Source organism: Silurus aristotelis (genome assembly GCF_946808225.1).
Source record: "Silurus aristotelis genome assembly, chromosome: 29".
Taxonomy (NCBI): domain Eukaryota; kingdom Metazoa; phylum Chordata; class Actinopteri; order Siluriformes; family Siluridae; genus Silurus; species Silurus aristotelis.
Genome location: NC_139602.1, coordinates 9,138,323 through 9,154,794, shown reverse-complemented (window position 1 = coordinate 9,154,794; position 16,472 = coordinate 9,138,323). Strand labels below are relative to the sequence as shown.

Sequence of the window (16,472 nt, the reverse complement as noted above, 5' to 3'; positions counted from 1 at the left end):
TTCAAGGATCTCTTCCATCTCTCTCTCTTGTTCTTTCTCTCTCTCTCTCTCTCTCTCTCTCTCTCTCTCTCTCTCTCTCTCTCTCTCTCTCTCTCTCTCTCTATCTCTCTCTCTATCAGTCTGTCCATCTATACATTGTACAGCTGCCACGTGAGTTTCTGCATTAATATGCAGGTGTTTTTAATAAAATGGATGGTAAATGTAGTAATTGATTAATTCATCGATTCATGAATTCCATCTCCTGTATTAAAGCTGTGTTTCCTGCACGTGTTCTGCACCTTCACTATCCTCCTCAATGCACTTTAATTCATTCCGAAAGCACAGGTGCTTTTTCGTAGACCGGAAACACATCGGTACTTCCGGTCTACAAAATATAGGTCACTGAAGCAGTACGTAAATAACTTGAAAAAACTAACAAATGTATTGCATACTTTATTAAAAAAAATTTTAAACTGTATACAAATATATTTTACAAACCAAAATAAATAATAAAAATAAATAGTCGCTTTAACCCAATGTTCAGTCTTAAGTCAATGTTTGACTTTTATTATAAAAAACAGACCTTCGTAACCATGCTTGGGAAGTTCATACAGCGACAATACACGCGATATAGACATATATAGTTTATTATTATTTATTATTTATTAGCATTATTTACTTATGAAAAAATAATACTCTGACTGGGATTTTATATTCATTATATTTCTACTATATTCTGGGTTTGGTGTTCAACCCAGTCACTGTAAACTTCCGGTCCAGGACTGGTGTAAACAAATAGAATAATAAAAAAAAATATATTTAATCTAATTAATTTAGCAATGAATTTTAGCAGGAGTCTCCGAATATTTCTGTTTAGCGTGCGTTTATCCCAGCGCGCGTGCCCGTCGGCTCCCGTGGTGAGCGCGCATGAGAGCGGAGTAAGGGAATATAACAGCAATAAAGTGTCTTCCGGTCCGGATTTATCCCACTTTATTACACTTTCGGCTTCAAACAAGTACAAAAACGTTAAAGGTTATGAACAGGACGAATCATATCTTCCAGAAAACTCGGCTGAAGGAAACTCTCGCAAAGGTGAGACATGCTAACTACATTATCACCAACATGGGCTGTGTCCTAAATCACACTAGAGTACTTATTAGTATGGTACAATGGAACACAGCCATTAATTACTGTATAACTCAAAATGACTTATTATTTATTTATTTATTTACTTCTTTTTCTTCTTCTTCTGGTTCATTGGCGGGGAGCAAACCATCTTTATAATGCATTACCGCCACCTCCTGGATTGGAGTGGTCAGTGCTGATTAGAGCAGTGCTGATTATAACTTTTTTAATGCAGTTTTTGTCAAATTATCTTTAACAAGTTAAAATTAAAACCTTCACCTAAAACAAAATAAATGAGGTCTGGGTTCAAACACCACTGTTTGAGCCAAGCTGCCACTGTCAGGCCCTTGACCAATTCCCTTAACCTTCCAGGGGCCCATGTGTCATAGCTGACCCTCCGGTCCGACCCTATGTTCTGAAACTGCGTTCCGACCCAGCGTTCTGACCCAGCGTTCTAAAACTGCGTTCTGACCCAGCGTTCTGGAACTGCGTTCTGACAACGCATTCTGACCCAGCGTATTGAAACAGCGTTCTGACCCAGCGTTCTGAAACAGCGTTCTGACCCAGTGTTATAAAGCTGCGTTCTGACCCAGCGTTCTGACCCAGCGTTCTGACCCAGCGTATTGAAACAGCGTTCTGACCCAGCGTTATAAAGCTGCGTTCTGACCCAGCGTTCTGACCCAGCGTTCTGACCCAGTGTTCTGACCCAGCGTTCTGACCCAGCGTATTGAAACAGCGTTCTGACCCAGCGTTATAAAGCTGCGTTCTGACCCAGCGTTCTGACCCAGCGTTCTGACCCAGCGTATTGAAACAGCGTTCTGACCCAGCGTTATAAAGCTGCGTTCTGACCCAGCGTTATAAAGCTGCGTTCTGAAAATGCGTTCTGACCCAGCGTTCTGAAACAGCGTTCTGACCCAGCGTTATAAAGCTGCGTTCTGACCCAGCATATTGAAACAGCGTTCTGACCCAGCGTTATAAAGCTGCGTTCTGACCCAGCGTTCTGAAACAGCGTTCTGAAACAGCGTTCTGACAACGCATTCTGACCCAGCGTATTGAAACAGCGTTCTGACCCAGCGTTCTGAAACAGCGTTCTGACCCAGCGTTATAAAGCTGCGTTCTGACCCAGCGTTCTGACCCAGCGTTCTGAAAATGCGTTCTGAAACAGCGTTCTGACCCAGCGTTATAAAGCTGCGTTCTGACCCAGCGTTCTGACCCAGCGTTCTGACCCAGTGTTCTGACCCAGCGTATTGAAACAGCGTTCTGACCCAGCGTTATAAAGCTGCGTTCTGAATCAGCGTTCTGAAACTGCGTTCTGAAACAGCATTCTGAAACTGCGTTCTAAAGCTGCGTTCTGAAACTGCGTTCTGGCCCAGCGTTCTAAAACTGCATTCTGAAACTGCGTTCTGACCCTGTGTTTTGACCCAGCAAGCTGATTGTGCGTTCTGACCCAGCGTTCTGACCCTGCGTTCTGGTCCAGAGTTCTGGAACTGCTTGTTTGGAAGCTGTGATTCATGAAGAAAGAATTTAACTGGGCTGTAATGTATATTTGATAATTTATTTATTTAATTATTTTCTTTCTTTCTTTCTTTCTTTCTTTCTTTCTTTCTTTCTTTCTTTCTTTCTTTCTTTCTTTCTTTCTTTCTTTCTTATGCTTTCTATCCTTCTTTCGATTTCTATCCTACAGAAAGAATTTAACTGGGCTGTAATGTATATTTGATAATTTTCTTTCTTTCTCTCGTTCTCTCTTTTTCTCTCTTACAGTATCAGTTGTGCTCATGGGCTCAGGCTTGGAGTTTACATACTGCAGCTTTAATCTATATTGACTTTTTTTTATTGCTTCTGGACATTGACTTTTTTATTTTTTCACTTTTTCTGAAGTGTATTTTGAAACTTACGGCTGTCAAATGAACGTGAATGACACGGAAATCGCCTGGTCCATTCTCCAGAGAGGAGGCTACCAGAGAACAGCTGAGCTTTCAGAGGTACCTCATCCTTTTTTATGATCTTCACAAACGTTTCCTTCAGTTTTAAATCTCGTATGTGTTTTAATTTCCTCACGCAGGCGGACGTGGTGCTGCTCGTCACCTGCTCTGTAAGGTAGGAATCTGCCAAAAACTATGATCAATATCTTATAGATGAAATATTCACCTTAGTATAGAGGGTCTGTGGAAAGTTTGGAAATCGAATCTTTTATAGTTTTTGAGAGAAACATTGCAGGTTCTTTTCGTTTAAAAAAAAAAAACGAAAAGAAAGAAGCAAAAACAAAGATTTTCTTCGACCAAACAAATGTCTAAATGTACAGACTTTATTTTCATAAAATTCAGCATCTGGACACTTCGTTTCTTCAAACATGCAGCTGAAACACTTCTGGTAAAAAAGATGCTCTTCACTAGTTGGAGATTTCTTTATGATCCAGTTGATTCAATAGCAGTTCAATAGGATTTAGGTGCAGTGACTGGGCAGGTCGTTCTATAAAAGATATCACTCCAGACCACCACTCTCTAAATAACACTTGCAGACGTAGACGTATTCATGGCTTCTCATAGTCTTGTTGTACGGTCAATTGGGATCCAATGAGCCGCAGTCCAGCTGGAACTGCATGGTGTTGAAGTATGGAATGGTTGCCATGTTGGTTCAGGATTCCCCTCACTTTCCGGAATAAGTCTCCAACCTTTACTGCTCCAAAACAACCCTAAACCATTACGCTTTCACCTCCATGTGTGACTGCGGAGGTGAGAGAGTCTGATCACATCTTCACTCGTGTTACACACGTTCTTCTGTTAGAAACACTGTCACATTGGGACTCCACAGAACTTTCTTTGAGTTCTTTACTGTCTGGTTCTTGTGTATTTTTTTTGCCTTTGATGTAGTTTGTTAAATATAAACAAAGGAACATTTCATGTGTCTAAAAAACCATAAAAGACTCGATGTTTCCAAACTTTTGACAGCTGTGTAGATTTTTTTTCTTTCTTTCTTTCTTTCTTTCTTTCTTTCTTTCTTTCTTTCTTTCTTTCTTTCTTTCTTTCTTTCTTCTGATTTTTATTATATTCTTTCTTTCTTTCTTTCTTTCTTTCTTTCTTTCTTTCTTTCTTTCTTTCTTTCTTTCTTCTGATTTTTATTATTTTCTTTCTTTCTTTCTTTCTTTCTTTCTTTCTTTCTTTCTTTCTTCTGATTTTTATTATATTCTTTCTTTCTTTCTTTCTTTCTTTCTTTCTTTCTTTCTTTCTTTCTTTCTTTCTTTCTTTCTTTCTTTCTTTCTTTCTTTCTTCTGATTTTTATTATATTCTTTCTTTCTTTCTTTCTTTCTTTCTTTCTTTTTTTCTTTCTTTCTTTCTTTCTTTCTTTCTTTCTTTCTTTCTTTCTTTCTTTCTTTCTTTCTTTCTTTCTTCTGATTTTTATTATATTCTTTCTTTCTTTCTTTCTTTCTTTCTTTCTTTCTTTCTTTCTTTCTTTCTTTCTTTCTTTCTTTCTTTCTTTCTTTCTTCTGATTTTTATAATTTTCTTTCTTTCTTTCTTTCTTTCTTTCTTTCTTTCTTTCTTTCTTTCTTCTGATTTTTATAATTTTCTTTCTTTCTTTCTTTCTTTCTTTCTTTCTTTCTTTCTTTCTTTCTTTCTTTCTTTCTTTCTTCTGATTTTTATTATATTCTTTCTTTCTTTCTTTCTTTCTTTCTTTCTTTCTTTCTTTCTTTCTTTCTTCTGATTTTTATTTCTTTCTTTCTTTCTTTCTTTCTTTCTTTCTTTCTTTCTTTCTTTCTTTCTTTCTTTCTTTCTTTCTTTCTTTCTTTTTAAGAAATTGTAATAATTGTAATAATATAAAAATGTTCTTGTAAAAAATGTCTTCCTATTTATTTATTTATTTATTTATTTATTTATTTATTTATTTATTTATTTATAATAAATAATTACAATCTTATTGGAAGCTGGAAGCAGATGGTTTAATTTTTTTATTGAGGCTTTACATTCATAAATGTAAAGCTGCCTGCTCTTTTTTTTTTTTTTTTTGCTCCTCTCCAAATTGTGCATTCATTTTGTGTTGTTCATTAATTAAAAATATAATCTATTAGATTTTATTGTTTTGCCGGCAGATTTGAAGAAAACGTAGTTACGATTCTACATATTGTGGGTATTTTTTTCGGAGATAATTTTCCTAATTTTAAAAACACCAAAAAAAGTAAAGAAAAGAAAATGACAAAAAGAGTTGATGTTTACATTGGATTTGGTTTGTTCTGTGCAGGGAAAAAGCAGAGCAGACCATCTGGAACAGACTCAAACAGCTCAGAGTCCTTAAAAAGAAGCGTCCTAAGACTGATGTCCCGCTGAAAATCGGAGTGTTGGGTAAGTAGAAGGTAGAAGTGTATTCCTCAGTTAGGGGTGTCCCTGGATTTCCATGGTTTTGTCTATAGTCGAATCCTGTGTGTGTGTGTGTGTGTGTGTGTGTGTGTGTGTGTGTGTGTGTGTGTGTGTGTGTTTACATTCATAAAACGTAAATACTAGTAGTTATTTGTGAAATCAGACATTGAGCACCCCTATATAACCACAATGGCACGATCCTCGTTTCATAAAACCTCTGTGAAGATTTTGACTGTAGATTGTGTGAATGTGTGTGTGTGTGTGTGTGTGTGTGTATGGATTTTACTCATCCAGGTTGTATGGCAGAGAGATTGAAGGCCGAGCTTCTGGAAAGAGAGAAGTTGGTGGACGTTATAGCCGGACCCGATGCTTACAGAGACCTACCCAGACTCCTGTCTCTTGCTCATGGAGGACAGAGAGCCAGCAATGTCCTGCTTTCCCTGGAAGAGACCTATGCTGATGTCATGCCTGTCCATCATGCAGGCCCCAGTGCATTCGTGTGAGCAGAGCATGTTCTCCTGCTTGAGTTACTACGGTTGTAATGGTGCACATATTCGTATTGAAATTTCGGTTCGGTGCAAAGGTCAGGGGTTCAAGCCCCACTACCGCCACACCACTGTTGGTCTCTTGATCAAGGCACTTATCCCTATCTGCTTCAGGAGCACCGTACCATGGCTGATCCTGTGCTCCTACTCCAGCTTTCTGGAGCAGGTGGTGGGAGTTTAGTGGTTAAGGCTTTGGGTTACTGATTGGAAGGTTGGGGGTTCAAGCCCCAGTATCGCCAAGCTGCCACACCTTTAACCTTTTCAGGTCCACAGGCGCTGTAACATGGCTCTGAACCCCGGCTTCCTAACATCGCTGGGATATGCAAAGAAAGAATAGCTTTTCTTATAAAAGCCCTGAAAGTTCAATCCCAATAATTTCAGACCAACAGCCTCGATCCATTGTGCTCGTCACTAAACCTAATGCTTTTGTCGCTTTGACCCTCAGCTCCATTATGCGTGGCTGTGACAACATGTGCAGCTACTGTATCGTTCCCTTTACTCGCGGAAGAGAAAGAAGCAGACCCGTGTCCTCCATACTGGAAGAAGTGCGCAGGCTCTCCGGCCAGGTGACTTCTTTCACCTTTAAGTTATTATTCCTTTTATTTCAGAAAACTTCAACATATTGTTTTTTTTTTTCCGTGTCTGTCTGGCGGCTGTAGGGTGCGAAGGAGGTGACGCTGTTGGGGCAGAACGTGAACAGCTACAGGGACGTGTCAGAGATCAGCACCCCGGGGGTGGTTTCAGGTCTCAGTCGGGGTTTCAGCACCGTCTATCGCCAAAAGCAGGGAGGCCTACGTTTCGCTGATCTTCTGGACCGGGTTTCTAGGATCGATCCTGACATGAGGATACGCTTCACCTCTCCACATCCAAAAGACTTTCCTGATGAAGTATTAAAGTTGCTGGTGCTGGAGTGCCTTTATTGCACTGTAGTTCTTTTTAGTCCCTATCTATAGTACCTATATGAATACATACACCTATCAGGCATAATGATGAACACGTTATAACATTAGGAGCCTTTTCCGCTGGAACAAATCAGAATCACTGGCTGTTTCAGATTTCTTTGTAATTTGATTAGCTGCCATTTTCTGGTGGGGGAACAAGCGTTTACAGCTGCTATAACATAAGTGAGAAAAGGAATTTATTTTGCAAAAATAAAACCATCTACCGTAAGTAAAGGAAAACAAAAGTTACACCATGCATGATGTGTACATGTGTGCTTTTATGTAGGTATTACAGCTGATCCAGGAGAGGAATAACATCTGTAAGCAGATCCACCTCCCGGCTCAGAGCGGCAGCAGTCGTGTTTTACAGTCTATGAGACGCGGGTATGAGAATAATTCCCACGATTCAGTGTTTCTGTCATCCGTGTATTAATTCACCATCTTGCTCTGTATTTAATTTTTTTTACAGCTACACCCGGGAGGCGTACCTCGAGTTGGTGGAGAACATTCGGAAGACAATACGAGGTCTTTCACCATTGCTAACCAGTCAGCCTTTAATCCAGTAATTCATTGCATATATATAAGTGCTCTAAATCCACACTGCTGCTACATTCAGGGGTCAGTCTGAGCAGCGACTTCATCACCGGGTTCTGTGGCGAGACAGAGGAGGACCACCAGCAGACCCTGTCCCTGCTCAGGGAGGTGGGCTACAACGTGGGCTTTTTATTCGCTTACAGCATGAGGAAGGTAAGAGGTCTCATCAACACAGAACAAAACCGAAAATGGTTTTAAGCAAGCAGTGAATATAATTTTTATCGATTCCCTACAGAAAACGCACGCACACCACCGTCTCGAGGACGACGTCCCTGCGGAGGTGAAGAAGAGACGTCTGGAGGAGCTCATATCCGTGTTCCGAGAGGAAGCCGCTAAACTGAACGCGGCTCTCATCGGGAGCACTCAGATCGTCCTAGTGGAGGGAGTGAGTACTGCAGCGAAGGAATTCTGAAATATTTATTTATCAGTATTCGGAATAATTTAATCCATATTCATACTATACTACTCTAAGTTTGTGGACTTCTGATCATAAGTATGGTATGTGCTTTTTGAGCATCGCATTCCACATTTAGTCCCAATTCGCTCTTATAATTTTCTCCACTCTTCTGGGAAGATGTTCCACTAGATTTTAATGTGTGTCTGTGGATATTTGTGTTCATCAGCCACAAAAGTGTTGGTAAAGTCAGGTACTGATGTAGGTGAGGTGAGGAGGCCTGGGGTGCAGTCAGCGTTTACGTTCATCCCAAAGGTGTTCAGTAGGAATGAGATCAGAGCTCTATAGCAGGAGATCTTCCTTTCCAAAGCATGTAAATCAGATCTTCATGGAGTTCGATTTGTGCACAAGGGCAATGCCATGCTGGAACAGGTTTGGGTTCCCAAGTTCAAGTGAACGTAACATTTTATTATACCCCATCCAAAGACGTTCTTTACAATTGTGTGCCTCCAGCTTTGTGGTAACAGTTTGGAGAAGAACCACATATGGCAGGAAAGGTCAGGTGGCAATAGAGATTATAATAAAATACATCATTTAATTCCTAGTTCTGGAGGGTATAGTGGGTATTTTCCTCTATTTTTAATTTTGTGTGTGTTGCAGGAAAGTAAACGTTCACCTGAGGATCTCTGCGGTCGGAATGACGGCAATGTCAAAGTGATTTTTCCCAGGAAGGATTTGCCCCCTGATCCCACAGGCACTAATACTGCACCTGTTAAAGTAGGAGACTATGTACTGGTAAAGGTGAGTTTGGGGTATTGGGGTATTACATTTGCTTTTTTATCTCTGTAGGATGCTAAAACTGTTGTTTTATGGCCGTGTTATTAATTGTAAGTTGCTGTAATGTAGATCTTTCTGTTTTGTCTTTATAGATAACCTCAGCGAACTCCCAGAGCCTGCGAGGCCACGCCTTCAGCCACACCTCCCTTACTGACAGCGGGAAAGGAACTTGTGAGCGGCATCGTAATGTACAGGGCGCTGTAGGCTGTTGAGAGTTTGTAAGGTTGGCGTTAGTGACCCTGTGTGAAATCAGATGATTTACAAATGTGAGAGAAATTTATAGTCACCTGTTATGTTAATTCATTTGCCAAATTATTATTGAAAATGTATAAATGATTTGTGCTGCTATTTTGACATTTTTGTGTGAGGCACATTTAACCAACACACACATGCACAAGTTCCAACAATAAAACATCCATCCATCCATCCATCCATCCATCCACCCATCCACCCATCCACCCATCCATCCATCCATCCATCCATCCATCCATCCAGAATGTCTGATTTAAGAGGTGGTCTCAGAAGGTTTGGAGACTCGCTCTGTTAACAAGAAGGTACTTTATTTATCTAAGTTTTGTAACATTGCAGCAGATCGTAGCACAAGGCGGCACGCACAGTCACAGGGAGCACTAAACTTTCCTTAGTCTGTGTTCATCATGGGCAGCAAGTTTGAAAAACGACAATGCACCCTTTCACGATTATTTTCAATTAATCACGAGTTAACTCATGACAATCATACAATAAATTGTGATTAAATATTTTAAGCGGTGTTTCTCACAACCAAAACTTCGATTGTGTCTAGGCAAACCACAACCATGGTTGCACCCTATTCCTCTTTTTCTTGTCCTGCCACAACCACTACCAAAAACTCTTTCTCCTGTAAAATAATGAGCATGGCTTTGTAAGCCGTCACTTCTCTCTGCCGAGTGCGTTTTTCTTACTCTCTCGCAGTTTTTCATCGTGCATCGTGTGTTTATTGATCTGCAGTTTTTCCGTGTCCCAGGTGATATACGGTGGGTTTGAAACGTACTGTATTTAGACCCCTTTCTCATTAATCCACACTTTGTACTTTGCAAAGCGGATATGTGAAGGGTGTTCAAGTCAAACCGGGACTTTTGAGTTTATGAAAGAAAAAAAATATTTCAAGGAGTGGAAACTGCATTTGTTGTCCCCTGCTACATTTATACACCCATCACAGTGTTTAACTAACGTCTGGAAAGATTCGGCATACGAAGATTTGTCGGTACACCTGAACCATCCTAGGACAACCTGCTTCACTTTGGCCATCTTTGAAATGTTTACACCTTTCACGTGTCTTACTGTGGCTGAACGTCTCATCACCGTACTGTGCTTAATGTCTTCTGTAGATATCCACACGTTTTATGCCTTTGTTCACAAGACATGTCATCACCACACGCCACGCTAGCATTCATTTTTATACCTGTACAATTAAAAGTCCCAGATTGACTTGAACATCCCTTGTATATTATCAAATGAAATCAATGCATTATAAAATATAATTAAATTGTTTGTAACATGAATCCACTTTCAGAGGACATCAGGTTTATCCAATCCATCGTAGTGGACATCTGTCCCAATCAAAATGTAATCCTGGATTTAAGATTAGAAATTGAGAATTAGATCAAACATTGTATATCTTCTAAATTATTATAAAGGCCACACTGAATTCTCATACCTTCAGGACTTGAAGCTCTGTGTTGATCGGCTTCATTTCTTTGATGGTAGGCAGAGGATAGCCTTGTTGTAGACGTGCTGCCAAGAGCAGAATTTAAGAAATAACTAAAAAAAATTGGTTCCTCAAATAATTACAGAAATCACATTTTATTAGATTGGGTGCTCACCGTTCACTGAGTGTATCACAGTAGCATTCACGACAGGCGTTAGAAATATGCCAAGTACTTTTACCTGTTGGATGTGAAATGATTATTTTGATATGTGCTCAATTTTATTAGCAAATGTATCAAATTGGTTGGTTCGTCCTCATACCAGAATCGGTCCCACGTAGCTGGTCTGTAATGCCACGTCCATTCTATACAAATGATTCATGCATTAATAAGTAAGATACACAGATAAACTGTTTTATGCATTATTTGTAATACATTATAGTTATATTTGCATTACATTGTGTCTTACTTGTTAAGAGTCACAGCTCCAGTTACTTTAACGTAAATCTGACCGCTTACGCTGGCATTCTGAACACAAAACAAGCACGCTACGTGTCGACAAGCATTTAAACTCCTCCCACAAATTCACTTCATATCACATCTGTGCTACTCACCACGTTGAGAATGAACAGAGGAGTCAGAGTGGCGTTGGGCTGAATAGCGAAGGCTGTAATGTTGCTGCTCGCCTGCACTGTCACATTGTTGGGCTCAAGTGAGATGTATGGCTCCTTCAGGGCCTCCACTAGGAGCTTCATCTTTAGGCCAGGGTACTGCTTAGCAATCTGGAGTAGCACATTGAAAAAGTATTGTAGGCAGTAAAAATTGAGCTTGGAAATATAAGGTCATTATATCAGAAATGTTGAAGATGCAATTTATTCGTTATAAAGTCACGCCCATGTATGATGCATACTTTTGTGGGTTTTTTTTTTTGGTGAAATAACAATGGGAACGATTTTTTCATGCAAAATGTTAAATATTTTAAATACTCATAGTTTCCTGCCGTCTTATCTTTTGACTTTGAGTTATTTAGGGTTGTGCGACTCTTAAACAACCTGTAAAATAACTGATCAACAATCAGCACAGAATCCATCAGTGGCTTCATTCAACATGCTAGCTTCACTCTGAGGAGTTCATATGCATCACTAGGTACTTTTCAAAAACAACAAGAGATGGACAGGAAATGGAATTCCACACGTCTTCTTCTTCTTCTTACACTGTAATTTTATTAACAAAATCTTCTCATACTCGTTTCAGAGCAACCCCGCCCTGGCCTGCCCCGCCTTACAGCATTTGCTACCACAGTGTCTGTGATCTCTAAATATGTTGCTCTAGTTTGTATCATATTATATATCATTTGTTGAAATGGCTCCAGAGTGGACATTTCTTCCTAAAATAATACTGAATGAAATTCCCTTGTACTTCCAAATTTCGATGTTAGACTGGAAATATTGTGCACCTTTAAGGCATTGATCATATTCAGTTGTGTCTGTGAGATTAAAAAGCAAAGCGGAAAAAAAACTCATACTTCTGGAATGATCATCCCAAATGACTTTGTGTCCAGTCGAAAGTGATAAGAGGAAGGAATCTGGAAGGAGAAAATGTGAAGTTGTTGTCAGTTACAGTTTGCAGAGAACAACAAAAAGATAATAGTAGAAGATCTAGAACCTTTCAGGTACTTTTCAATTCAAATAATTTCTGTGCTGATTTGTTGATTTATTAGGTTCTATAAACTGATGAGGCTTATTAAAGAAAACTGGGAGGACTACACCTAATTATATTTCTTTTTCAATAAGAACCAGTTTACAGTGGATGTAACTCACCATGTCATCTGTTACATAACAGTTGTACAATCCAGCTTTGCTGTACACGAAGTTGGCTGAGTTGAGGTTGAAGGCTGATAATCCGATATACAGCATTTTGCTGTTCAGTGGGGGAAAGTTGAATGGTGTTGGGTAGAATGGAGGCTCCTCGTGATGCCCGATGTTGTAATACTCCCCCTGTATAGAGACGCATGAAATAATAAATAAATAAACAAACAAAACAAACAATTTTATGAACAGAGAATTCAGCTTTAGCTCACCTTTAAACCGAGATCAACGCCGTAATAATTAAGATATGGCATCCCCACCATGGAATAGTCGATTTCAGCGTACTGGTCAACTTGTTTAAGAACTAAAACAGACATTAATAAGACATTATTTGGGGGGGTGTTTGTGTAAAAGTGTGAGAGATTAACTGTATATTCAATTAAATATACATTTAATTAGATGAAATGTATTTAAATGTATCTTTGTGTATGTGTGATAATGTGTGTATGTGTCTTGATCATACTTTCTATAGTTTTCAGATGTGTATTCAACTTAGAAATGGCTTCATACACCATAGAACAGATCTGAAACAAGAGGCATTATTTATTTAATAAACAGCCCTGATAAACAAATAGCACCTTGTGATGTAATTGGGGTGTTGGAGATACCTGTGGCTCTAAAGCATCATTCACGGCTGAATTGATGGAGCTGTCAAACAGCTGATAAAGCCAGCTGAGTGGGCAAAGGAAATACACCAAGAAAAAGTCAACTCGAATTTATAATGATAATTGATGCCTTGCTTGGTGTGTAGGAAGAATGGATGAATACCTTAAACCTCCATGAAGATAGACTCTGACAGAGCTGATAAAGGATGCACAGTTAGCAGGTCTGACTATAGGACGGCCACGTCCATCGTTATTTACGTTGATGGTGACGCTGATTTCTAGTCCATCAATACGCACATCGAACGTGCCATCGTCGTCTCTAAACAATTTACACTGTGTTCAGCACTAATTTGTAACAATGCACAGAACATACGAAATGACCGGACTTACAAAACAAAAGTGCTATATTTCCAGAAGCCGTTCAGACGAATTTAGCCTTCATTGATGTACAGCATCAGCCCAGTGCCAGGAATCAACTTTGCAGACAGGGGCAAGGAGACTTGATCAATCTGCATGCTGTCAGGAATAAAAATGATGAAAAAAACTTAAATTACAATTGTATAGTAGGTTATGTGAACCCAGAGCATGCAAAATAAATGCAGACATTCTCCTTCCTCATCATTGACGCATGTAATATTATTGAAGCACAATTTAAGATTTTGCTAGTTTAATGTCTTAAATGTTATGTTTAATAGTAACTAGGAGTACAATTATTTCTCAGTAATAACATCCACCATACAGTTATAGGTAAGATAGGAAAAAATATAGATCTCACTCTGTTATCCAGTATGTGTACTCAAAAAAAAAAACCTTCCCCCTCCTCCTTTCTGGTCTGGAATGCTGATGGATTTCAGCTTCTCCTGCAAGGGGATGGTGCTAATCCGACTTTCTGCACGTGAAAAAACTTTCAGAATTAGGACTGCTGTTATATATTATACTTTATACTACGATTATTTAAAGAAAGAAAAGCAGAACTTTTTGTTTTGTTGTCACTTTGACCATTATATTATGTATTTTATCTGATTTCTGTTTTTCATATTATCCTATTTATCTGTTTACAATTTTAGATATTTTGAATTTTACACCATTCTGTACTCACCATAGTCAAGCCCTTTTTGAGTGACTCTCACTTTCACTCCGGGGTTAGTTTCTAAACCCTCCAGAGAGAGGAAGGTTAGCAGAGCTAACACACACCACAGATACACCATGTCCACTCTGACTTAAGACACACATATATGGATTGTAAGGAACAGTCACGCTATTTTAATAGATGCAGTACGCAGTTAGCATTGTCTAACAGCCAGATGGTCCCTCTCCTCTTTAGTCCTGAGGATGTGGTGTCCATATTTTGCAAACAGAAATTAAAATGTCAATTCATCTGACCACAAGACAGCTTTCCACTTTGCCTCTGTACAGTTCTTATTTTTTTATTTTTAAGATCCCAGCTTTTTAGAATTGGGGTTGTACTTTAATGCTTTTTATCATTGTTTTAGTCATAAAAAACACACAAACATGCACACTTGACCACGTATCAAAGGCATATAATTTATTAGGATCTCATTGTATGCTGTTTCAAAGAAACCTGACTCTCAACACCACTAAACATGTTAAGGTGGAACATTGTTGCTTGGCATCGTTCTTCACTGGTGGTGTTAAAGTGGTGATAAATCTGGTGGCTAAATAGACAAATTTAAAATCTCGCCCTCAAGAAAAAGTGGAGATTATTAAAGCAAAATGAGACTAAATCTGACCTATTGTATTTTCCAAAATAATATGCATGTGTGATGTCCATGTGGTTTGTGTGGTAAGAAACAAGAGTGTCTGAGTGAGGAAATGAGAGAATGTTGGGTGCCATCAGCAAATAAATCTATGTGAGAACATGACCTTAATGAGAGATTGGGTGGAGAGGAAGAACTGAAGAGGATTTAGACCAGATTGTAAGACCAACCTATTTGAGGAAATCATGTTAAAACAACAGCAGAAGCAAGCTGTGAAATGATGGTGGATTGAGAGAGGCAAAGCCATAAAATCAAAGATAAAATGAAAGCTGGTCCATCTGCTCTTAACATTGTACCACAGAAAGAGCACACTGTTGATGCACATTATTTAAAGTATATCAAAATGCAGTGATAACAGGACCATGGAAGAAGCTCAAAATCAAAGTTATGAGGCAGAAACTTTATTTAACACATTTTGCCCTTATCCAGAGCATTTAATACAACTAAGCACTTGTTTGTTAAGGGCCTTGCTCAAGGGCCCACCAGTGGCGGCTTAGCGTTACTGGGATTGCAATCAAGTACAGTAAAGTACTTCCAAGCAATCTTTGGATCATTAAACATGAAATATTCCAAAAATATTCTTCAATAGCTGTAAAAAATGTTATGTACATTTTTGTTGTGATATTTAAGCCTGATCAGCATAAGAAAAAAAATTTGTGATCACATTTTGTAGCTTTATTGAGCAGCAGTTGAGCAGCAGACACACAAGAATTTAATACACAAGAATGACATCAGCTGAAGAGCGAAAATGGACACAGGAGTTGTTTAACACGGTTTTAAAAGAAAGATCAATCAGCTGTTTTATATATATATATATATATATTGTCAAATGGCAACAATTACTTAATGTCCCCAAAAAAAATTGGACAGTGAAGAATTACCATTTTTTTCTATTACATCTTACTGTTTGTCTGCTACTGTGACTGATCATTACTGCAGTTGCCTCTATTTCAGCAATGTAAACTTTTATTTATGTCCTATGTAAATATTTTTGGTTTGTGTGTGTGTGTGTGTGTGTGTGTGTGTGTGTGTGTGTGTGGTTATTTCATTTGATTTTAAACACTTATTGCATTCTTCTGGTATATCGCATTTGTCTTCAATAAAAGTGAATCTGAACTTTCTTTTTTTTATATAACAAGATATTATATTAATTATATGTGCATTATTTTATCTATAATACTAATACTTTTTTTTACAATCAGGGTCTTATTTGTACACATTTTTACCAGGTTGTATGGTGACGAAGGATACACCGGGATATGGAGAAAATTGTCAAATTTCTTTTTGATAGATATACCTAACAATTATTATATACACTCACCGGCCACTTTATTAGGTACACCTGTCCAACTGCTCGTTAACGCAAATTTCTAATCAGCCAAACACATGGCAGCAACTCAATGAATTTAGGCATGTAGACATGGTCAAGACGATCTTCTGCAGTTCAAACCGAGCGTCAAAATGGGGAAGAAAGGTGAATAAAGTGACTTTGAACGTGGCAAGGTTGTTGGTGCCAGACGGGCTGGTCTGAGTATTTCAGAAACTGCTGATCTACTGGGATTTTCACGCACAACCATCTCTAAGGTTTACAGAGAATGGTCCGAAAACCATTGTGGTAGAATGGGAGATTCGCATCATGGATTTGCAGCCGACAAATCTGCAGCAACTGCGTGATGCTATCATATCAATATGGACCAAAATCTCTGAGGAATGTTTCCAGTACCTTGTTGAATCTATGCCACGAAGGATTAAGGCAGTTCTGTAGGCAAAA

General features: G+C 38.8%; 2 protein-coding genes across 2 annotated transcripts; one reads left to right on the top strand and one right to left on the bottom strand.

Moving 5' to 3' along the window:
• The first annotated feature begins 517 nt into the window (after positions 1-517).
• On the top strand, positions 518-9,189 carry cdk5rap1 (CDK5 regulatory subunit associated protein 1). Its single transcript, XM_083535306.1, has 13 exons — positions 518-1,071; positions 2,983-3,086; positions 3,167-3,201; positions 5,339-5,439; positions 5,749-5,953; positions 6,445-6,565; positions 6,659-6,886; positions 7,227-7,324; positions 7,410-7,465; positions 7,557-7,687; positions 7,770-7,919; positions 8,589-8,729; positions 8,858-9,189. The coding sequence occupies exons 1-13, from the start codon at positions 819-821 to the stop codon at positions 8,975-8,977; spliced, it is 1,743 nt and encodes a 580-aa protein (XP_083391432.1). The 5' UTR covers positions 518-818; the 3' UTR covers positions 8,978-9,189.
• Positions 9,190-9,837: 648 nt separating this feature from the next.
• On the bottom strand, positions 9,838-14,198 carry LOC310722732 (bactericidal permeability-increasing protein-like). The gene is made up of 16 exons (XM_083535410.1): positions 14,023-14,198; positions 13,699-13,812; positions 13,314-13,439; positions 13,087-13,242; positions 12,927-12,990; positions 12,782-12,842; positions 12,531-12,622; positions 12,271-12,447; positions 11,976-12,035; positions 11,065-11,232; positions 10,920-10,978; positions 10,773-10,815; positions 10,628-10,691; positions 10,462-10,538; positions 10,314-10,376; positions 9,838-9,852 (listed from the first exon to the last, which is right to left on the bottom strand). The coding sequence occupies exons 6-15, from the start codon at positions 12,831-12,833 to the stop codon at positions 10,314-10,316; spliced, it is 855 nt and encodes a 284-aa protein (XP_083391536.1). The 5' UTR covers positions 12,834-12,842; positions 12,927-12,990; positions 13,087-13,242; positions 13,314-13,439; positions 13,699-13,812; positions 14,023-14,198; the 3' UTR covers positions 9,838-9,852.
• Between the last annotated feature and the right edge of the window lie 2,274 nt (positions 14,199-16,472).